The 23,769-nt window shown below is 30.8% G+C and overlaps 1 protein-coding gene across 1 annotated transcript in view; it reads right to left on the reverse strand.

Annotated features, from left to right (window-relative positions):
• LOC129988343 (protein O-mannosyl-transferase Tmtc3-like) overlaps positions 1-23,769 on the reverse strand; it is a 234,630-nt gene that overhangs the window by 61,067 nt on the left and 149,794 nt on the right. Inside the window, exons 9-11 of the mRNA XM_056096544.1 lie at positions 21,186-21,328; positions 14,831-14,914; positions 12,818-12,955 (exon numbers count right to left, since the gene is read on the reverse strand). Coding sequence (XP_055952519.1) covers positions 12,818-12,955; positions 14,831-14,914; positions 21,186-21,328 — 365 coding nt within the window. The remainder of the gene's footprint in view (positions 1-12,817; positions 12,956-14,830; positions 14,915-21,185; positions 21,329-23,769) is intronic.

Consider the following 23,769-nt stretch of genomic DNA (forward strand, 5'->3'; position numbering starts at 1 on the left):
AAACGGCTAAAGCGAGGAGGTAGTGGAGAATTTCAGGCGTTGGGTTCCGAGGATCCTCTCCTGCTGAATTCTGTCAGGCCGCTTTGTTTGCTGAGGTCGATTACTGTGTGCTGTCCTGTGTGTACGTCTCGGCTGTACATATTTGTCGTCTATGTCTTTGTGTTAATAAACATCGTTGATGTTTTCTACTAAAGAATTTCTTTATTTCTACATCGACCATCAAATCGTAAAAAGAACCCCTACGGATGAGGGAGTGAATCCGTAATAATATAATATTTTATATATACGTCACAATGATATAAATATTTTATATAATCTGAGTAAAATATTAGTTGTTTCAATAATATTACAATCGGGAAAAAAAGAGATTTCATATTTCAGAAACAAGATATGCTTTTTTGCTTAAAAAATGCAAACATTTTTTCTTTCACATTTAGTTTGAAAAAGAAACAGCGAGATCCAATAGGGACATTTTATAAATATAGAAAATATAATATTTAAATTTATTATTATCATGGGGATACTGAAGGCTTCATGGATTCAAGCGGAATTATGAGATTCATAGGGTAAGCTGGGCTCTTTTTCATCATCAAAGATGGCGTAAAAATTAGAAAATAATATTCGTACACAATCAACATATTAAAAAATAAAATATTAAATAGCGCCTTTCAGAAAAATTTAAAAATCTAATATTTAAATTTATGTTTATGAGGACGAAACTGAAAGGTGCACGGATACAAGCGGGAAAATGGGATTCATAGGGAAAAGCAGGCCCCTTGCTTATCACCAAAGATAGAGTAAAATTAGAAAAGAATACCAGCACACTGTCAACATATAAAGACAAAAGAAGTCAAGTCCAAATACTCATCTAATGAAATATAGAACTTTAGTGATTACGAACAAGTTATTGTTTATTTTACAATCAAGGATGGTTCTCTTGATCAATCTCTTACCACTAACTTTAAACTTTATAAGCTCAATTAAGTTTTAATTTTATTGGGAAAAAAATCAAGAAATGAATTTTTGGAAAGCAAATTTAATTATATAAATATAAAAATTTCATGAAATTCATCCTACTTTTCTTCCAAAAATATCTACAATAAAATTAGAGGAAAGTCGATTTTTTTTTCATTGTAAACTCTATCAATTTCCTTAACTACCACTTTCACTTTTTAAGTTTTGAATCTGATTGGTCAAAATTCATGGAACGCAAGTTTCACAATTAAAGACGCCATTTTGAGTGAACTTGCTGAGTATTTACTTGTGTGCATAAAAGCAGGCGGTGATTTTCACTTGATTTTGTTGACTGCTTAATAAAGTCTTTTGATTTACATTATTTATCTGTTTCTATCATCTATTAATAAGATATGGCTTGTTTTGGTTTGCTTCTAGATCTCGTTACAGGTTCCGAGCTGATGGACTGGAGCTGCTGCAGCGACGACGAGGCCATGGATTGGGAGCCAGTGGACTGCGTGGAGGACACGGAGTGGGAGGAAGCCGCTCTTCCTCCACAGGTTAGTCCACCCTTGCCTCCTAAGTCGAAGGAGAACTTACCTTTGAAGGCAAAAGTGCCAGCGCCTTTGAAGTTAAGCGCACCAAAGCAGAAGGAGCGTTTAACTTTGAAGACGAAAGTACCTCAGCCAACAAAGGCAAAGGCTCCTGAGACGAAGGAGCAAGCTCCTGTTAGGAATGTTAAGAAAGCTTTGCGCAGGTTGTAGGTCCAAAGTATTCATGAGGAAATGAAATTTAAGTATTAATTGTCGCTCGAATAACAAACGTTTTCCAAAATATTTAGATACTATGAGTTAGAGATATTCTTTATCTACGTGATGCTTGTTGTATTTGAAGTTCATAGTTGTTTGTTGATTTACGAAATAGCTTGAAACAAAATTATTCACAATTTAAATTTTGCAATCCCAATAAAAAGTTAAATTTTGGCTAAACTATTTTTATAAAGAAAATTTTGTTATTTGGTCTTTATGAGTGTTAAATTAAATTAAATATATCACAAATTAAAGCTGGTGTGGGGGGGGGGGTCTTCTTCTACTGAGACCACATTTCGGTTTGCAAGAATCTATTAACACGTAAACGAATTATTATTTTTTTTACATAATAAAATTATAATTTTTTTACGTATTTCAGTTAGGACTACAACAGACTTTTGCCAAGTTACAATGTTGGCGTGAAATTTTCGTAATAGTTCGCATGTCTATTGCCAAAATAAGTTCCCAATAACGGCGTTGTTCGCACAAAACATTTTCATAGTGTAATTCTATTGGAAGGACAGGATAAACTCTACCATGTTAAAATCCTGACTTCAAATATTTTATATTATTTAAATTAGCTTAAAATATGCCGAAATAAGAAAAATAAAACTATTAAAATTTTCTTTAGGCGTTTCCATTTGTAATATAGCAGAAAGCTGCCAAGTCAATATGCTGGTGTGACATGGCAGTTAGTCTTTTAAGTAACAAATCTATCTAAAGGCAAATTATACTTTTAATTCCTGCATTATTGGCGTAAAATATTTTCATAGTATATTTCTATCGGAGTGGCAGAAACCCTCCCACGTTGAAATGTTGGCATAAAATGTTTGATAAAATCGCAATTTGCAAAAATGACAATGCACAAATTATTGGGATTTTATACTGCGACATAGACAGGAAGCTATTATTTTAGGAATAATTGACTGTTGGTAAATTTGTATGGGATATTTTTACGCCAAGCGTAAAAGATTTGGAGAAATGTAACCTAAATTAAAAATATGTATTATATTAATTTCTAAAATTGGCATTATTTACACATGATTATCAAATTTATTCATTAGCAATATTTACACTTGGCATTTAGCTTAGTGTAATGGCGGATTATCAATTACATATAGATATATTTAACTGTTGAAAATGGGGTTTTGACTAGACTTTTATATCAAAACATAATTTTATAAAAAAAATGTGTATTTTTATAATCAAATATAGCATCTAATTTTATGCAGTATATTTTGTCATCTTCAGTTCAGATACATCAATGTTTCCTTCAAAGGAGTTTTCATTGATGTGTAATACAGTTTTCAACTTTCGTTCAAACAGTTATTATGAAATAGTAGGCTAACTCCTAGGGACGAGTACCGCCAAATTTGGCACCAAACTTTAAAGATAAAGTCGCCAATATGGCAAAAAATCTCTTGAAAATAGTTATAATATTGAGAAATAAAATTCTGAAGATTACAGCGTCTGCCGGGCTTGGCGAGAAAAATTTGGCTGAAAATCGCCAAATGGCACCCTTCCCTAAAACTGTACCAAATAGTATTCGGCAGGCATGAAATGAAATAGCATTCACTTATCATTCACCTATAGATTATGAAATAGTATTCACCTATTCACCCAAAAACCAACCTGAACAAACAAGCAGTCATTTTGTTTCTAGGCTATGGACTATACATTTGCATTTCATTGCATATGCTGATCAGAATAATTGATGTCAAGCAAAAGAAACTAGATAAAGATACACAAGCGAGTTCTTTTGGTACGACTGGAGTTTAACCCCCTGCTTGGCGCAATTTTCAAAAACCGCCAACCGCAACTTGGCGAAGAAGGGTGTTAAACTCCGGTTCACCCGTTCTTTTTAAAGCCAAATAAAATAATATTGAATACCATAATGAATGTTATTTTAAGTGCCTCACTAAGTTCTTATTAATCTCTGAGAAACACTATCTTATTATTTAAATATGGATTTTGCTTCCTAGAAATATTTCCATCTATGGATCATTTTTCTCTTTGCAAAATTATGTTTATTAATATATTGAAATAAAATTTGCTAGCTAAACAATACTTAGCGAAATTGCCAAAATTTTCTTTACTTTCACATATTGCCAATATACTCATACAATAATAATAAATACTTTTTTTATGACTATTGAAGTTACTTAAATGTAAGCAATGGAAGTAATTACAGTTAATTTATACTCAGAAGGTTGAAGATCATGCGAGTTCGCAAATTGTACAGACTAAGTCTATGGCAAAGGATACCGACTTGCTCTGATTGGTTTAAGCCTTGGCATCTTTTTGGCAATGTTTTGCACTCATAATGGTGTAGTTTTCGCTTATTTGGCTCAAACCCTGTACCTTTCATTAATTTTATGGAAGATACAAGTGAATATCAACACAGTCTAATTTTTATTAACATAATTGTTTTCTCTAAATACTACTAGTAATACTAATTATTAATAATAATAATAAATATTACTAATAATACTAGTAATACAAGTAACTAATGTTGTTTATGCACAGAAGTATAAAAACTGAATGAAAGTAATTACTCAACATATGATGCAGCAATTAAATAATTCTTATTTTTCTATGATTTTCGTGCCTTTATAAGATAATTTATGCAGTCATTGAAACCTGTTGCTGCACGTTTGTTACTTTCCCATTAACTAAATATGGGGAGATGATTACTTAATGCCCAAAACGTATAAACATGTAAGCTTTAACAGAATACGTGATTTCGTAGCTAAATTTTTTAGTTATATCAAAATAATATTAGGAAGAAACACGCACACAAAAAAATATTTTTAATAAATTGTAATTTTTATATTTCCTGAATTTTGGTTCCAGGATTTGATCTTTTCTGCTGTATATATGTTCCAGATTAATATTACATGTAAACCGTAAAAAATAGGGCGGGAGGAAATCACAAATTTTATTTATTTTTATAAAAATATACTTCAGTATGGCATTTTTTTGCAAAACTTTGCCAAAAAGAAGCCAAGGCTTAAACCAATCAGAGCACGTCGGTATCATTTGCCATAGACTTTGTCTGTACAATTTGCGAACTCGCGAAGATCATTACGTGGTTTGCTATAAAATGTTCCTGTAATTTGCATTAAAAATCAGTACCTACGTGGAAATAAGAAACCTTGAAGCAAGTTATATTTTGCCATTTTTTGTTTGTTTTTTAAATCATCAAATTATAAATATTTTTACCGTTAATTCAAATTTCTACCCTTTAACGTCTTATCATTTTTAAGACGACATTGTATAAGTGACATGAAACGTTACACCTTTCGCTTCAAAATTAATTTCAAAATAATTTTCGGTTGTTTGTGCAGCAAATCCTTTTACACAAATGTTGTTAGGAAAGATAATTTATTTGACAAAAAGTAAATATATCCTTATAGTTAGCTGCATTCGTTTTTTGAAAGTTCGTGGAATTTCTATCTTTTAGATTGTTTGCCTTGTACTTGGCACTCATAGTTGCCTCTTGGCGATTTCTAAACTAACGGAGTTGAATTAATGGGCTTTTTTACACTGAAAGAAGTTTTATCTAAAATTCTTTATTATTTTTGAAGAGAAATCTAGGCCTTGTAGTCACATTAAAGCAACTGATCACATAAGCATCCACTTTGTTGGTAGTGATAAGGAAACATGGCATTTCTTTGCTCAACTGCAAAATTCTTAATATTGAAATAAAATAACTGCAATTTGCTTTCTAACTTAACTGCGTTCTATTACTATTTTTTCATTTTCCTGAGAAATATTAAAGAAAGTTCTGGATGTAATATTTATTCGATAATTAGAGTCATATGCGTTCATTTTCTGTTTCAAATTTTTATATTTGATCGAATTCGTAATAAAAGATAAACAGTAAATCTATTTGTAATTTTATATATTTTCCAATACAGTTAATACTCTAAAAATATTCAAATAATGGCAATTTAACCCAACGTAGGATAACATAACTTTTTTATTGCATTAGGAAATAATTCTCCTATTTTAGTTTTGAAACAATTTTAAAACTTGTAGAGCAATAAAATGCACAAGACAAGAAAAATAAATTAATTTTATATTACAGTGCAATTTTTCATTAAAATAACAATCAAGTCACAGTATTTTATGTTTTATAATTATGCAGAAATGTAAAATCCATCAATAATCTTTAATCGCATATAATTATTAATATCGTTGCTTAATAAAACAACGTGAAGAGAATTACTGTGCAAAGCTTTCTTTTCAAATATAAGTAAATTGATAATTAAAAGATGAAATAAAGGGAATAACTTAGGTGATTTGGGGAATTTTAAATAATTTATCTAAAAGAAACGTTATAAAATCAGATACAGATTATTTGTAGTTTCATCATAATCTATATGTAACTTAATATTTATCAATCACATATTCCTTCTCTGATGTAGTATTTAATAATCAATAATAATAATCTCCAATACATCATTATGTTAAGAGAACACTGACTGTTTTCAAAATTGAAAAGGATTCCTTCACAAATTATAGTTATTCTTTAATACACCTAAATATAATATCTGAACTTTTCTAAAAAGTATATTTTGTAAAAATATTACGAAAAATATTCCGACATTTTTGTGAAAACTCACAGAACATTATATCGAATTGTTTTATAAATAAGTTCTAAAATAGTGTAATTACAATTCATTAAATCAATGCATTTTATAGCAATCAAGTTTATCAATTTAAAGAGAGATTCTTAATTTTAAAAAATCGACATTTTAATTTGAAAGCAATCATTTTATTTACTCGTGTATTAATCGCAAGCTGTAAGGCGAAGATTTGGCATACGCACATATGACTGACGAACATATGCAATACACTAACATGAAATCTTAGGCGAGTTTTTTGGCAATGATTTTAGAAACATGGCATCATTGGCGATTATTCACAGTTTATACTTGTGATTACTACACAAGTATCAACAATATAGGTAGTAAACAAAATGAATAAATATTTCAATGGGACAAGAATAAATAATTTTTGTTATGTAATTAATAATGAATATAAGGATAAAATTAAAAGAAAATTGATTACACAATAACCATTTGACATAAAATATATGTCAAAATTTTGAAAAGAAATATGCTGAATTAAATCATGAAATACTGCCATATAATAATGATACAAAAAAAACATTCAATGTGAAACAGATAGAGAAAAACGAATGTTCACATAAAAAAATTTATTATAAATAGATTAATTTTATGAGGGTTACAAAAAAATCAAAATATTTTATTCTTTAACGCATTTATCGCTCCTCACGAAGTATATGCATACTTCTTTAAATACTTTGGTCTTCGACGACACTCTGTTCATATAAGAAAAAAAAGAAAGAAATTTATGGCTTTCCTGGAATATACATTATCATAAATAGTTCATCTATGAATAGTTTTTCCAATACAGGTATAACAAATTGTAGTGCAAAGCACTCTGCTGCATGTATTTGTTGCAAGATGAGAGACCCCATTTGTAGCGATAATAATATTAAAATTGATAAGGAAATAATATAAAAAAATGTGATCTCAAATATGTTTAAGTAGAAGCAATTTATACAGCTTCATCAATTATAAAGTGATCTTCTAGAATTCTGTAAAAAATAAGCAATTAGGAAGTTTATTTTCTGAATTAAAAAAAACACGATAAATTGAATGCAATATTAAAACAATAAGTGCTTTTTATTTCTAATTTTAATCGAAAATGTATGTAATAAATGTGCAGTCTAGTACAACTAAATTATATCTAATCATAAGGACAAATATTTATCTTTGTGACGTTTTATTTTCATAGATTTTATAAAATATATTTGCCTTATTATAGTCGCGAATTCCATTGCATCGTTCAAATACTATAAGATTTGAATTACGATATAGTAGCCATACATTTTTTTATGTCATAAATCACTAGATGTGGCATTTCTGAATATTTTAACTATTACTCAAACTAAGCAAAAATGAAGTGTTTCTAATGTTTCTGTATTGCCATCTGTAGCGCATATTTGGCGCAGTATTTTAACGGTCAGCAAGGTTTTCTCAATCTTGTCAGTAAGACTTTATAATAATTTCAAGTCTAACCACAGTAGATTCTGGATTTACTCATAGATGAAAAAGTGAAGATGACTAAACGACACTCTTGAAATATCTCAATCTTAAAGAAATTATAGTACCAAAATATCACTTAAGAATAAAATGTCACAATAATTAAATTGATTAATAACGGCACTAATCATTACTAGTGCTACATGCCAGGAGCAGCCAAGTTCAACTATATACATGAAATTAATTAAACGCACAGTAAATGAATAATCATTACAATTTTGTGCTTATCAAATGAAATAATTCTTTTTTTTATTAGTAGGAGTTCAAGAAAATTTTTGAGCTTATAACAAAAATATTTTTTAATTTTTAAATATCAGATTCTTTCTTTTAATTGCCAGATTAAAAACAAATATTTTTGAGTTTTAGAAAAAAATGTCCATTCATACTGTTTTCAAAGTTCATATTTTGACTTATTCAATTGCTTGTTAATAATCCGGTGAAAATCTCGCTTGAAAAAAAAACTAGTCAATTAAATAATATATTTTCTAATTAATAAAATATAATCATCTATTAGAGCAAACAAAATTGTATGTGTTTATTTACTGCCCACACTGATCCATCCTACCCTATTAGGGCTAAGGCCCATACTGAGCCAACTGGGATCTCAAAGACAAATATGTATTGCATTCTCCGAGAGCAATTAATGAGTATTATAACAGAACAATTTCAAAACAATTGCAACAACATCACATCAACAAACCAGGACACTAGAATAACAGTAATTTTTCAAAGAAGTATTTACAATAATCGCATCAAAAAATGCTACGAAGGCGATTTTAAACATAATATCAAAGAGTGCAAAAAACTAAAACTACAGACGAAAGTAAAAATTCATAAAATTATTTAAAAATATTTAAATATATTTAGAACACTAAAAATGATCCAAAAATTAGCTTTGATTTCGATGCAAAAAAAAAATAAATAAATAGCAAAAGTCAAAATATTTTTTATTTAAAGCAAGCAAAAAAAATAATGATGTTTATTATAAATTTGAATAAAACTGCTGAAAATTCTAAATTTCCTTAATATTATTCATGGATTTATATTATAGAAAATATACTTTGTAGACAGTTTAATATATTCAAGTGTGAAAGCAAAACCTGCTATTATATGTCAGAATTTTAAACAGATTTTCAATAAAATCACTTTCAAATTCTGATATTGCATTCCCAATGAGATATTAACAAGTCAAATTTATTCGAAAGCTTAAAATTTTTTCCGATTTTCTTTTTTTTTTCCTCCTGAAATATCAGAATGAATGAATTTCAAAATGATGATATCTTTTTCAGCAACGGACTTTTAATTTAATAATTTATCACTTTTTATTTTGCAGAAGTTCGAAACTGTCTAAGTCGAAAAATTAAAATAAAAAGAAACAAAAAATTTGAAACTTCCTTTATTTAGAAATTCATTAAACATTATGAATTTAAAAAAAATATATTCAGCATTTAAAAAAAAGAGATGCTGTGGTACTAATGATTATAATATAATTTTTTTCAATTTCTAAAGTATTTCAAAATATCCTTAAGAGATTCGAATACTTATAATTAACGCTTATGAAAGTCATTACCAGGACATAAATTAGCATATAATTTAAAAGATTTGTAGTCTAATTAGCATGAAATAAAGAAGATCACAGATGCTGCATTTGTCAAATATAAAGTCGCCCATTATATGTGTCTGTTGAAAAATTAATATAAATCATCAAATATTGTATAAATCATCAAATATTATATAACTAATCAAAATGAATATAAATCATTAAAAATCAATAAAACATCGCCAAAAATTTGACATATATTCCAAAAAATTTGTTCGATCGACTTTATTTTATCCTTAAAATTCTAGCTTCTGTCAATAAAAGGCAATAATTTATTGAGAAGTATATTTCGTAGGTGTCCTTTCAATTACTAATAACATTCAGAGCGATAGTAATACCCGATCTTCCCGCTATGTGACTTAAATAAAACTTCCCGAATATGTGACTTAAATAAAACTTCCCGAATATGTGACTTAAATAAAACTTCCCGAATATGTGACTTAAATAAAGTGGCAGCGTTGGTCCACTCCCACTCACCAACGCTTTCTTCGCGCCCCACCAGTGGCCGAGCGCCGAAGCTCTTCGAACTGGTAGGCAGAGTCCTCCGCTTCAGAAAGCGGTTCTCTGCCGGGCTGGCTGCTCGGGTTTTACCTGGTTTCCCTGAGCTTCACACGAATGTGGGCCAGCTTCCTTTAAAAGTCCTTCCAGGGAGGCACTTGGCGCACTTTGACTCTATTTATTTGGCATTAACCCTTTCTAAATTAAATGTTGAAGATATCAGAGCTTAGTTAAGTAGTATTCACAAATTCCCCATCCCCCCCCAAAAAAAACGCGGTTTAGGTAGTTGTAAGAATATTAATTTCTAAGTTACACCAGTGCGCTAGGTTTCTGTGGACGCGTTGATCCACTTTCCCCTTTCACCATCAACGCACGACAATTTCCTTATTGATAACCCGAATGTGTGACCAGGAGATGGAACTCATTTTTAGGAATGCGCGAGGGAGGTTGATGTATTTTCGACCTCCCGGGGCTGTCCAGAAATGTAAAAATCGATATATGCGAGGACAGCCTCGAGGAACTCTGGTAGCCGACCTCCACGTGGTGTTCCTCGGACAACGTTGTTATTTGAAACAGCGGCTGACGGGCTACTGACATTTTGGAAAATTAACATACAGCATTCTCTGAATTAAAACAGGGATAATAAATATTGGCATTACAATTAGTAGGGAATTGATGGTTACGTTAAGTAACAAAATTTTAGTACTTTAAAGCTATCTAACTCCATTGCCTTCACAAACACGTAGTCTTATTTTTAAATTTCTTAAATTTCTTCCTTTTAAATTTATTTAAGGTTTTTTTTAGATATGTCAATAATAATGCTATTATGGACAAACAGGAAAATAATCCAGCATCGCATATCCGCCAATATAAAACAATCGTAGACAACTTTATGAACAGTTATTTATTAATTATGAAACTAGCAGATTAAATTTATTATTTATTTGGTGCGTTAAAACATGTTCTTTGCTATCGTTGATCTTTCTTTTCAAGTGGAAGTATTTTAGAATAAAAGGGGTAGAAAAATAGATGTTTCAATTTCATTTCTTCAAACGTTTAAAATAAAATAATTTAATTTAAGTCTGCAGTAGATGTTATTTGATATGGTATTTTAAGTCGAATGCGTAGATGACTTTTTGTATGTGTTGCTGTGCATCTTTTAGATGGAATTAACTATAGGCATATTAATATTTTTGGCATACTTTGAACTGGTCAGGTCTGAGAAAATTGAAGATGCGGCTTTAATGCATTCTGTGAGTAAAAGTATAAATGATAGGCAAGAAAAAGAAACAATTTTGAACGGATGGAAAATTTTTATCTGAATTTAAAGAAAAAAATTTAAATTTTTGAATTAATAAAGAGTGATTATGCAAAAAGTAAAGGAGCTTTCGATAAAACCAAAACAAGATATGATTCTAATCCTAGATTTAATACTTTTGATAATACTGAAGCCATTTAACAGCCTAAATAATCAGTAATCTAGGCAAGCTGGTCTCAATAGGCGACTAGTTTTAATTATTAGAAATCTAGCTCAGTTATTCAATATTTACTATCTGTCTATGCACAAATATATTAAAAAGAAAAAGTAAATCGTTCATCTTTCTTCTGGATATACTAAACCAATGTTATTACTTACATCTGTAGCGGTATGTGATGCGCGAGGATAGAACCTGGGACCTGGTTAGCAGTCCAGTAACATGACCACGATACAAAATCAATTGCTCATGCAGCGTCGTTGTTAACTGGCTTATAAGTTATTCACCACAGACTCTCCCTCCAGTGAGTCGGAGGTGAGACGAACGATATGGCTGTTGAGTGGTGATGTATTAGCTGTTGATTCTAATGCGCCTGTACGAATTTGAGTAGCGCCAAGCGTTATGGCGAGCGTGTGTGGGTGACTGGTTGCTGAGGCTGTTGCTGCGTCAAGTGAGTCTGAAGACTTTAGTTGCGGGTACATGGCACCATAACAGCTGTACGAACGTTGAAAGTTCATCGTCCGAGGTCACCGATGTGGTGGATTGGGATTCGCGAGGATAGAACCTGGGACCTTGTGGTTTACAGTCCAGTAACATGACCACGATACAAAAACAATTGCTTGAGTAGCGTAGTAATTAACCGGCTTATAAGCTATTCACTACACATCTACGGAAGAACAAAAGGCATCTTATTTGCTGAAATGCGGATATTCAGTACGAATGGCCTTCGCTAGAATAAAGAAAGTTGGCTTATCAGAGTGCTGAACATATTGGCATTCAGAATATGCCTTCTTTCTGGTATCAAAATAAAATGACTCATCAACTGTGATGGAGAATAACGGATGTGATTCTTAATTTTCAAATCTGTGAGGGTAACGAACTATCATTTGTTTGCTTCGATTGTAGTTCTGTTCAAGATTGACTTTTATGCCGATTGATTAAGTAATTTTATCATTTTTTTGCTATGAACCATCTGATATCGTTCATTGTCACTATGTAAAAATATAATAATTATTAGCAGATGCCTTTATTTATTTAATTAATAAATGAATGTTAATAAAAATATTTAAAAATATTGTTATTTTTTATTGTTAAATCAGCTGTTATTTAACTTGCTCCATAAAACAGCTGATTTGTTTTGAAAAAAATATTTAATGGGCTAAAATCATTAAAATTGCCGAAGGGTTATTTTTTGCATAGGATGAATGGGTAGTTGTACTATAAAAATTAGCTGTTATGAAGTGAGAATCTTTTTAAAAAGGGAAACATTTTTCCAAATATTATTACCACTAGCCACCTAACTCCCCTACATATAGAAATATTTGAAAAATAATGTGTAGTTACCTTATGGCTGTATTGAAGTAAGAGAGAGCCTCCGAGAACTTTCCTTGCGTTTCCAGACAATGACCCACGTTGTTGTAGAGTTTTGCATTCCTTTGGTTCACTTTCAAGCCCGACAAGAACAGTGTGTGTTCACTCTGCCTGTGATAGAAAACAAAACCTGGGATTTCAGACTGGGACGGAAAGAACTTAAAAAACTACTACAAGCCTGTTGAATAATCGATATTCAATTATGTGGTAATTATGTGTGCTGTATTTTATATTAAGTATCACATGTTAGAAAATGTTTCCAAGAAATAAAACCAGAAATCATTAAAAAAAATTACGACAATTTATGTTCAAGGCTGTTGAAAACTGATTTAATTCCATTCATGGTTCTTATTTCATTGCTTTTTTTAAATGTTACAGCAATGGAAACACGAAAATGTCACCTTCAAATAGGAGGGGGAAAAGTTAAATAAATTTTTTTTAATTATTATCATATTGAAACTGGAATAAGCCCTTCTTTCAGAAGTTACTGATATAAGTGCTTCTTCTGTTAGTTACGGACGAAAAAACGCTCAACTGTTGAATATTACATTCTTAAGAAAAATCGAATTGAGAAATTTATTTTTATTTTAAACATAAGAATTGAGAAAGTAAATAAACTGGTTTCATACATCTCGCCTCATTTCATTTCACTTACCTCATCATCTGCCGAATCGGTTTCAAAAATGTAATTTTAATATTTGCTATATTTAGAATAAATTGTAAAGGAGGATGACGGATATGTGTCCTATTAATCGAATTAAATTTAAAAGAAGAAAGAAATCATCAGTGAATAGTTCTGTAAAAATTTTAAAAAGTAAAAGAAAAGAATATTCTTCAAAAATAAGAAGGAGAAGCGATCATCGTTATAAAGGTCAACTTAAAATTAACTGGACAAAATTACGTTGAATCCACAATTTCAATTCGTTTTAAACTTTTTTTCCAGCTGTGAATTGTTTTCAATGAACAGTATATTTTCCTTTGACAAAACAAAATATTTGTTATACACATTAAACGCAGGTAACGAAAAATGAATTCTTATAATAGACTATAAATTATAACATAATGCTATTTTTAACCCTTTGATTGACAAATGTTGAAAAGTTAGAATGAAATATATAGGGCACCAACTAAGATATGTATAATATATTTACGAATTACATATTTTTAATGAAGTAAAGCTATTTTTAAATTAATTAATTTTCAGAAATTCCTTTTAATTATTAGTCAAGTATCAGTGTGCGAAGGCATACTTACAATACCCGTTTAAGGCATTTGGAATTTTGAATCGCTCATAAGAGTCAATGGCTCTGCTTCACATTGCGTCTGAGCAACCATGCCAGATAACGGGTTAAATAATTTTTGCACAATGCAATGAAATGTAAAAAAGAGACTTTTGTCTTATTTAGCAATTAATTATTTTTGCTACAAAATTAAGCATTTGAGTCCTTTTCTGCTTCCTTTTAACCCTTTAAAGGGCCATTTTTTTCAAGTCATATTATGTTAAAATATTTTTAGGCTTGAAATTAGAATAAGAAATGGGATTCATTTAGCTTATTAGATAAATTTAATTTGATTCATTATTTTGGTTAATTAATAATTAAGTGACAAACCAAGACACATCATTTTGTGTGAGATAAAGAACTGAAGCTACTAAGTTTGTGTCTTTCTAAAAAAATGTGTCAGAACTTATGCCAACCTCCATAATTTCATACAAAGATTGATAAATTTGGTGGGAACCATATTTCCCACGGCCTTAGATAGGGTTAAATAAATTTTATAGCTACGATTTTAATTATTCGTTTAAGAGCTATTATTTTTAATTATTTCTTTCCATTGCATATTCAATGCCTAAATCTATACTGCCTTTATGGTGAAGATTTCTTCGGTGCGAAGTCACCATTAAAAAGAAAAATCGATATCCAAACAACCTGTTTATGGCAGCTGTCATAAAACGTGCTACTACCTATGAACGTTCATAAAACTCACCAATCCGCATTCCGGCGCACAGTCTTTGATGCATGAATGCAAATGAGGAACAAGAGGCTGCTCCATACAAGCACGGGGCGCCGTCTGGAGGGAAGAAAAAAAATATATATTTTGTTAACAGTATAGGGTCATAAACTACGTAAAATTTTGAAGTTATAGAGGACAAAGAAAAAAGGTTTTTTTTTCATGTAAGGTGTGTACTAGTGATATAAAAAATATCCTGTTAAAAAGGATTATTAATCTTGACTAAAGGTACAGTTTTCTCTAGCACAGAGTTTTATGAAACAAATTATATTGGATTTTGAAATTACTATATTGGTTTTGTTTGCAAATCAAAATGCATGTTCATAAAGTTGTATCAAGATTTTTTTTTTTAAAAATTGGTACTTTTTTTTTTTTTTTTTTACTGTAATGAATTGCCGAATTTATTAACCGCAGCCAAATGTTTTGGCATTTTATGTATAAATAAGCTTGGCGTAATTCAAAATTAGCCATATAAATATCTTTTTTTTTTATCTTGGCAATGTTAGTATAATCCGATATTCACCTAGTAAACCAAGGGGTTGTAAAAGTAACCAAGTACCAAAAATAAGAGATATTTCCATTTGAAATAAAAGTAGGTAAGTAAATTCTAAAAACTTAACATATGAACATGATAATGTTTGTAACTTGCCAACTGGCAAAATGCATGATGGAAATATCAAAAACTCTCTACAGAAAAGATAGATGGGCTGCAGTTATACATTTAGCACTCTTGGGAAAAGAGTTCAACAAGAAAGGCTTGTTAAAAAGGCGTGTTTTTTTTGCTTCATTTTTAATGAAACTAGTGGAAGTTGTCTTTCTAGCATATTCTTTAAAGAAGGTGCTGTCTTCTTCCTCCACATAAAATTGTGGATTTTGGACAAGTCATTAAACACCATCAGTGGAGGGATTTTTATTTTCAATTAAGATAATTGTCCCCTTCTTAACATAGTAATGAAGCTAACATTCATGTATTAACTGCACGCTGTATGGCTAACAGCAATGACAAAAGATCGATCTTTAGAGTGAATTTAGCATTTTTACTAAATATTACCTGGTTATGCAATTTACTATATTTTACTAAATATTTGGCGACAAATCATTAACACAGGTTCCGAAAATCGGATATGTATTTTTAACATTTTTTCCAACCAATTGAAACCAAAATTTGCCATTCAAAAGCAATTGCAATCACGAGATGACATATCAATTTTCACACATTTTGAATCAACGTTCTTTTTAGTTACCACGTTTACTTGCTTTTGAAAGTGCAGACCGAAAAACGATTAACTCTTTGACGGATTTGGTTTAAAATTTGATCTATCTACACTTCAGAAGTGAAAAGTTTTATTCTGCCAACGTATTATGTTTTCGTGTAAGCATATCTCGGCAGCCATGCTTCCAGAAAGGATTGCGAGGAACATTTGATAAAAATCTGAAAATTTGTAGTAAATGCCAAATACCGAATTTTCTTCATCTAATTCTGAGTCTTTTTGAGTTATCGTATTCAAAAAAAGGCAGTATTCCAATACCCCTCCCCCCCCCATGTTTTTTGGAGTCGGATAAGTATCAAATGTGGAGGTTTGTCAAGATCTCAAAATGGAATCCTTTGATGATAGCAGGACTTTCTATTTATATACTTCGTTTACAAGATAATAAAAATGAAATTTTTCCTCTATAACAACGGAGCATATTATGACACAAAATTCCTTTTCCATTAAATACAGGATGATTAAAGAAAAGTGGACAAAATGACATGGCAGATCCTTTATATAACAAGGATAAAAAATCGCATAGAAACAGAGGGTTGCAACTGCGATCCGGAACCGCTACAGGGCATCTAAAATAATACATAATACAAAGAGAAGAAACGAAACCATTACAGAACATTTTATTGATAATTACTCACATGCGACTAATGCACGCCAAATGTTGAGCCTACGTTGATACTCAAAGTTTTTGCCTGATGTATGGAGACACGCTTGGCATCTACGTTGCATGGAATGGCGCACCTCCTCAAAGATACCAGGTATATCTCGAACATACCCTGCTGCCACAACAATTCGTCCTACCAAATCTTCCTGCTTTGCAACAGGTGTTTCATACACAAGTCCTTTTAAAAATCCCATAAGAAAAAAATCCAAGGGAGGTAGATCTGGTAATCATGGTGGCCATGCGATTGACTACCTTTCCATGCAGACGCCAGGAAAAGTAGCCTGCAGATGTGCTTTGACGTTTGTGCTGAAATGTGAAGGAGCTCCGCCGTGTTGAAATAGAATGCGTCGACGAATAGGCATCGGAAATCGCAATCGTGGCTCTAGCGCCCTTTACAGGCGTTTGCGATCTCCTGTTCCTGTGCGATTTTTGATCCGTGTTGTATGACGGATCTACCATGCCATTTTGTCCACATTTTTTTAAATCACCCTGTATATCTACTGTTGAAGAAAAACGCTTTATGAAATATTTTTTCTGATTTAATAAATTTTTAAAAACAATTCAAGTATAGTTTACGACATCATCCTCCGTTTTTCTTATTTCCTTGTGCACGTTATATAAATATAGTATAGTAATCGTTAAAAAAATTGATCTCGAGATTTTTATGAATTTCAGCGTTTTAGACATACCTGAGATCGAAAGACATATTTTTGGAAAATGTCCGTCTATTTGTAACAAATATATCCCGAAAACGCTTTTTGGAGGAAGACATTTGGTATACGGTCTTTATACCAAATTTGTAAGTTTCTAATAAATTTTGAGCAAAATCCGTTCAAAGCAAGTCTTTCTATCTGGCTGTCCAAATATAAGATAACACGATAACTACAAAAGGAAGAGAGCTAGATAGATAAGATTCAGTGCACAGATTTAGCATCTATTGTATAGACACGGATCAAATTTTGAGGCAAATCTAAGATGGAGTTTATTGCTTGCTGGTCTGTACTTTAAAAAACATGTAAATGCGATAACTCATAAACACAATGACTTGAATATATTAAATTAGATATAGGATTTTCTGATTCCAAGTGCAGTGCTATGTTCGTTTCAATAGGTTGGGAAAAACACGTCTAAAACAAAAATTAGATTTTCGGAAACTATGAATAGCATGCCAATGATAATTCGCCAAACCCTTGTCAAGGATGCGATTTCTCAGACCTTTACCACTACTGTAAATGCAGAAAATATGCGTTTTATACTTTAAATGAACTGTTAAGTCAAATCAATCACAGTTTTTATTGTCAGGGTTTTAAAGTCAATTAATCAAAGATTTTATGCTATGAACGGAAACTTTTCTAAGCGATTTACACAACAATCAGCATTGTAAATAATAGATTCAAGCTCAGCTAAACGAAATTTATATCAAATTTAAACAAATATATTTAATGACATTGCCTAACATCTATAAATAAATGTTATAATAAACTTTATATACTTGTAATTCGTTTCCAAATATTTTATGCCTTCAATTCTAGCATCGTATCTATATATTTTTTGGCAAATAATTAAAAATTATTTATTTCATTGTATGGATAATTAATTATGTCCAACATATAATGTAGGACATAATTATTATGAAAAAATAACGCAATTAAGATTTTTTAAAAATGATGTTAGTCTCCTTCACTCCCCTGAATTTTAATTTAGCATTTGAAGCTGAAAATGCTTTAACTAACTCAATTGTTTTATACTTGGCATTAAATTATTTGTAAAATGAATGCGTTCTATTGAAATGTGACATATATTCTTTCAATTAATATAGATAATACTTTAAAAGTGATGTTCATAATTATTCACGAATAAATATACCTAACACGTGCTAATTCATTTGTTGACAACTTAAACAGACTTCATTTTTCAATAATTATTACGGTTAATATTCCTGATTCTAAATATCAATCACAACCCTTTAAACCTTTTCTCAAAATCATCATTCGAAGTGTGAAATAAATATTTATGAAGCCAATTACATCCTTTATTTATATACTTTTCCACACAAATCTCGCCAGACTAATACCAGAAAGCTTTGTTCGGTCCTCTTAAATCCTTTAATGACAACATTCAAAGGAAAGTATCCGTCCGTGAGTCTCTAATTCCCCCAGTATCTCGATGAAGTTCCCACCTTTTAAATAAAAGCTCATTTGCATCTCGAATAATCCAGTGGCGTAATCAGGCCACTTAAAATTCCGAAGCAGCTGGCACCGCTGTGAAACATTCATTGCAATTAAAGGGTCCACCGTGAAGAGTGCCTGTCTACCTGCACAGATTGAGAATTTTCTAGAGATGCATTTATTGATTAGGGAAGCGATAGGAAACTAAATTGCATTTCGTGAAATGATCAATATTACCATCATGCTGACATAACAGGTTTGACTTTTTTTATATGGATTTCAGTATAATTATTTTACCGTTTTTTTTTCCTAAAACATGAAAGTTATGTTGAAAACTGATTGGTACATTCAAAATTATTATGATATACTGACTCCAGTTATTAATATTCATTTGTTTAAGCTAAATAAAGATTATTTCATTAGATGATATAATGACTGAGAATATTTTCTCAAATGATATTATTTTTCAAAATATTTTGAAGTTACATTTGATAAAAAGTATCATTGCTATAGAGTGCTATATGGCATGGCACAATAAGCTTGTCATAATATAAGTTTCTCATTAGTATATTTAAAACATCCCTTTAAAGTTATTTAAAATTATTTCTTCTTCTTGTGTACAGGTGATCACCTTGCCACCACTGAATAAAGCATTACCTACCGGAATTGTTGTATTATCAATTTATTTAAAATATCTATGGTTCATTCAACACATTTGAAGAAATGCGTCACAAAATTAAGGATGGTTGAAGATTGAATATTAGTATTCCATGGAACATTAACCGGAATTTACTAGTTAAGCTACAATCATTAGATCACACACTTGTTGCTACTTTCTAACTTTATTTATTTTAAGTAATAATTTTAAGTTTCTAATTGTAGGATTCTAAGGAAGATTAAACGGAATTTAGACGTTGAGTTAGTTTCATTTGATCATTCACTTGCTGTTACATTCTAAGTTTATATGAAAAATGTTGATTAAAAAAAACAAAATTCATCTTCCTTTCTTGTAATATTCAATTTCATTCAAATTTCTAAACAAAGAAACAAATCATTTTTGCGTATAATCTAATTTTGTGCATAATTTGATAGAGCAGAAAGAAAGGTCGATGAAGATATATAGGTTATCATTTTCTAGTATGCGCAGTATAGAAAAAGTATTGTAATAGTTAAAAAAAATTGAACTAGTGATTTTGAAGAATCTTCATATTTTAACCCTACCTCTCAGAGTTCGAAAAACACAAATTATAATATTCTAACCGTATGAGGGGCAAAGATAACTAAAAAACACTTTGAGCTAGACTGTTGAAATTTGGTATAAGGTTTTTACACAAAAACTGCAGATCTCTTTCAAATTTTAATCCAATCAGACTCCATTCAGAAGAAGTACTTCTATCCTGATGTTCGACTATAAGTTAACTACAAAACGAAGAGAGCTAGATAGATAAAATTCAGTACATAGATTTAACATCTATAGTATAGATACTTATCAAAGTGTGAGCCAAATCCAACATTGTGCCAATTGTCTGTCGGTCTCTAATTTCAGAAAAATGTAAACGAGATAATTCAAAAATGCAATGACTTGCATATGACGAATTTGGTATGGGATTTTGTAATTACAAATGCAGTTTTGTGACAAATTCTTGTTTCAGTCCGTTGAGAAAAGCGTGGCTACAAAACAAATTCGATCACCGGATATGATTAATGCATACCAAGGATTAATCACCGAATAACATGGCAAGTATGGCATGATAGATTCAGCAACAATGCTAAATTCACAACAGAAATTAATATTCGTAACTATTGTACGCTAATGCCATGTAAGGAGTTCTCTGATATGAAGTGTTTATTAGCGAGTATGCGAGAAAGCTTTGAGGAGACCACTCCCACCATTTTAAGTTTAATTTAGTTTAATTATATTAACGTCTCGTTGTAAAGCAACACTAGGGCTATTTTGGGACGGACCTCGTCATTTTGAACAGCGGTCAGATGACGAGGACGACACCTGAACTGGCACCCCCCTCTCCACACCACACCAGCGGGAGGAAGTTTGGCATGACGGATTTAATGTGCAACAGACCCCCTTACACGACGGTTCTTCGGTGGAATCGGGTCTCGAACCTGAAACCCTATACTCACAATCCGAGACCTTACCACCAGGCCACAGCGGCCTCCCCACCGTTTTAAATCATCCTCGAAAAGACCACTCGAGAAAATTTTAAAGCACTTACGTTGCTAAAAGACTGCATCCGTGGGCAACTAGGAGACAAAACCCCATGCTTGGTGCGTACAGTACTCGCTCCGCTATCACAAAACCCACAGGGAAGAAAAGATTGGAGGCAGGCAAGAATGGAAAGACGCACATAGAAGTACCCTGCATAAATATAAAAAAAATGAACATATTAATATGAACGCAATAATATGAACATATTAATATGAACGCAATAATATGAACATATTAATATGAACGCAATAATATGAACATATTAATTTAAAAAATAACATAACAAATCCTAGTTACTGGATATTTAAGAGGCCGCAGTAGATTTTTATATGAACACCAATCTAAGAATATAAATAATTATGAAATCGAGTTTAGTATCATCTTTGCGTTCTAAGCAGAAATTGTCTGCTTCAGGATTCTGAGGAAATTGACGATAGATACCCATAAAGGTTCAAAAAGTAGATTTTGAGCATAAATAAATGAACTCCTAATTGATAAAATTCATAATTGTAATAAAAAGCAACCACTTAATCGTTAATTTTAAATGTTCTTCAATATTCCTTATCCAGTCAGCCATCTTGGTTTTCGACTTTCGCAATTTTTTGGCATCTTTGCCGTTACGAAGAGGCCTACTCAACTAGATTTCAACCAGAAATTTTTAAAAGCAAACTTTAATTAATATTCTAAAATGTAGAAAATACATTTTTAGTCAAATAATTTCGATAAAAGCAAAACTCCTAAAAGTAAGAATCATTGATAGAAATATTTTAAATAAACTGGAATTTTATGCACATTCTTTATAAATTTTAATTTTAAATGAAATGTTGAGTCATTTGTTTCCCTAATAATCATTTTCGCTTAATTCTCTTATTGTATTTTTTCAACGTATTACAAGTCCATTCTTTTTTCTTGTACAATTTTTGACGAAAAAAATGGCTTTCTACTTTTTAGCACACGTTTAACACGTTTCTGTTGGGAAATTTTAATGTTACTTTTTTATTATATAGTTCTTAAAATAATATATTTCACAATTCTCTCTCATTATTATCATGGAATCTTGTAATTCAATTTTATTTCTAAGTTGACTCCCAGATGGCGCCTCATGAATTAAATAGAAATTAGTTTTTAGAACGTTGCAAGAGTGTATTACCATTCGCATCTTAATTAGGAAGCAATGCCACAGCATTCATTTGAAATACAGCAGTTTTCTTAAAGTTATTCAGAAAAGAATTTTTCGAAAACTAATTCTATCATACTATAAACAGTCGCTATAATGAATTTCCGAGTTCAACGTAAAGTGAGAGAAGCAGTTATTTTAAACTGCAAATTAACAAATATTAAACAAGTAAAATTAAATAAAAGTGTGTAAGACACTTTCTAAAAAACGATAAATTGTTTATTTCTAATAAATATTCTAAAGATTCAAAACAATTAAGAAGTTCAATTTGAATTAGAAGTGTACCTAGCATTTTTTCAATTCTGCATCATTTTTTCGTATTTGGGGCATTGAGCATCTCCAATTACAGATCAACTCTTTATATAATTAATTATAATTTTGATGCCCTTGTGATTTGTTTTTGAGTACAAATTAACCCTCCAGCTGCGTTTCCCGCGATTTCCGTGGGTTGGCAATCAGTCCATTTTCTTTTGCATCCATCTTTTCTCGCAGTTTAGTGTGTTTATTTTTAAGATTCCAGATTTTTATTATATTATTATCGTGTAACATATAGTATCAGTTCACTTTCTTTGAAAACTATTCGAACTTATTTGCAAACATCGCATCTAAATAGTGATTTTAAAGAATTACGAAGTCATAGGATTAATTAAAAAGCGACAGTCTAATGGTCAAATTCCTCCATTAACTTATAACTCCAATTTCTAAAAATTATATCAATATGAGACCAGAATTCAAACCCTTTTCTTACATATCAGACCATGGTTAATATCTTTACAACGAGGCAAACGTTTACAATCATTTTTGGCCTGAATCTCATGTTTTTAATCGATGCATGGTCAGATGCCGAGGACGTTACTCCTCTCTAAAATTCCTCCCGACAGAAGCAGGAAGGCGTTTGATCCCAGATTCAGATTCACATACAGGAAGATCTAACAGCAAAAAGTACATACAGGACGTTCTTTAGAAAAATCGAATTTCGAACCGAAAACCAATTGTCCAGGAAGCCAAGAACTTCTACTCGTCCATCATTGTAATTAAAATAGTTGAAGTGAAACTTTTATAGCAAGGTTGCGAGTAAGGAAAAGTGGTAAAGGTAACATAAATCAAGGACAAAGGTTGAAAAAGAAGAATGATTTTTTTTTTAAATGTATAAGACAGGTATAAACTTATCTTATTTTGATACCACCGATTTAGCTAGTAATAATAATTGACGGATAAATGTTTTATAATTTGTTTAATGCAAGTTTATTAATGCAACAATCTTATAAGCCATAAGTTATAAACATTTCCTTCAACATACGTATTCGTTGATATTTGTTCTGTATTTTTTTTCCTTATTGTATCATAGAAATAAAAAATAAATGACTTTAATCATGGCATTCCTTTTTAGTCTAAATCTGTTTACTTGCTGTCA

Source organism: Argiope bruennichi, chromosome 10 (genome assembly GCF_947563725.1).
Source record: "Argiope bruennichi chromosome 10, qqArgBrue1.1, whole genome shotgun sequence".
Taxonomy (NCBI): Eukaryota; Metazoa; Arthropoda; class Arachnida; order Araneae; family Araneidae; genus Argiope; species Argiope bruennichi.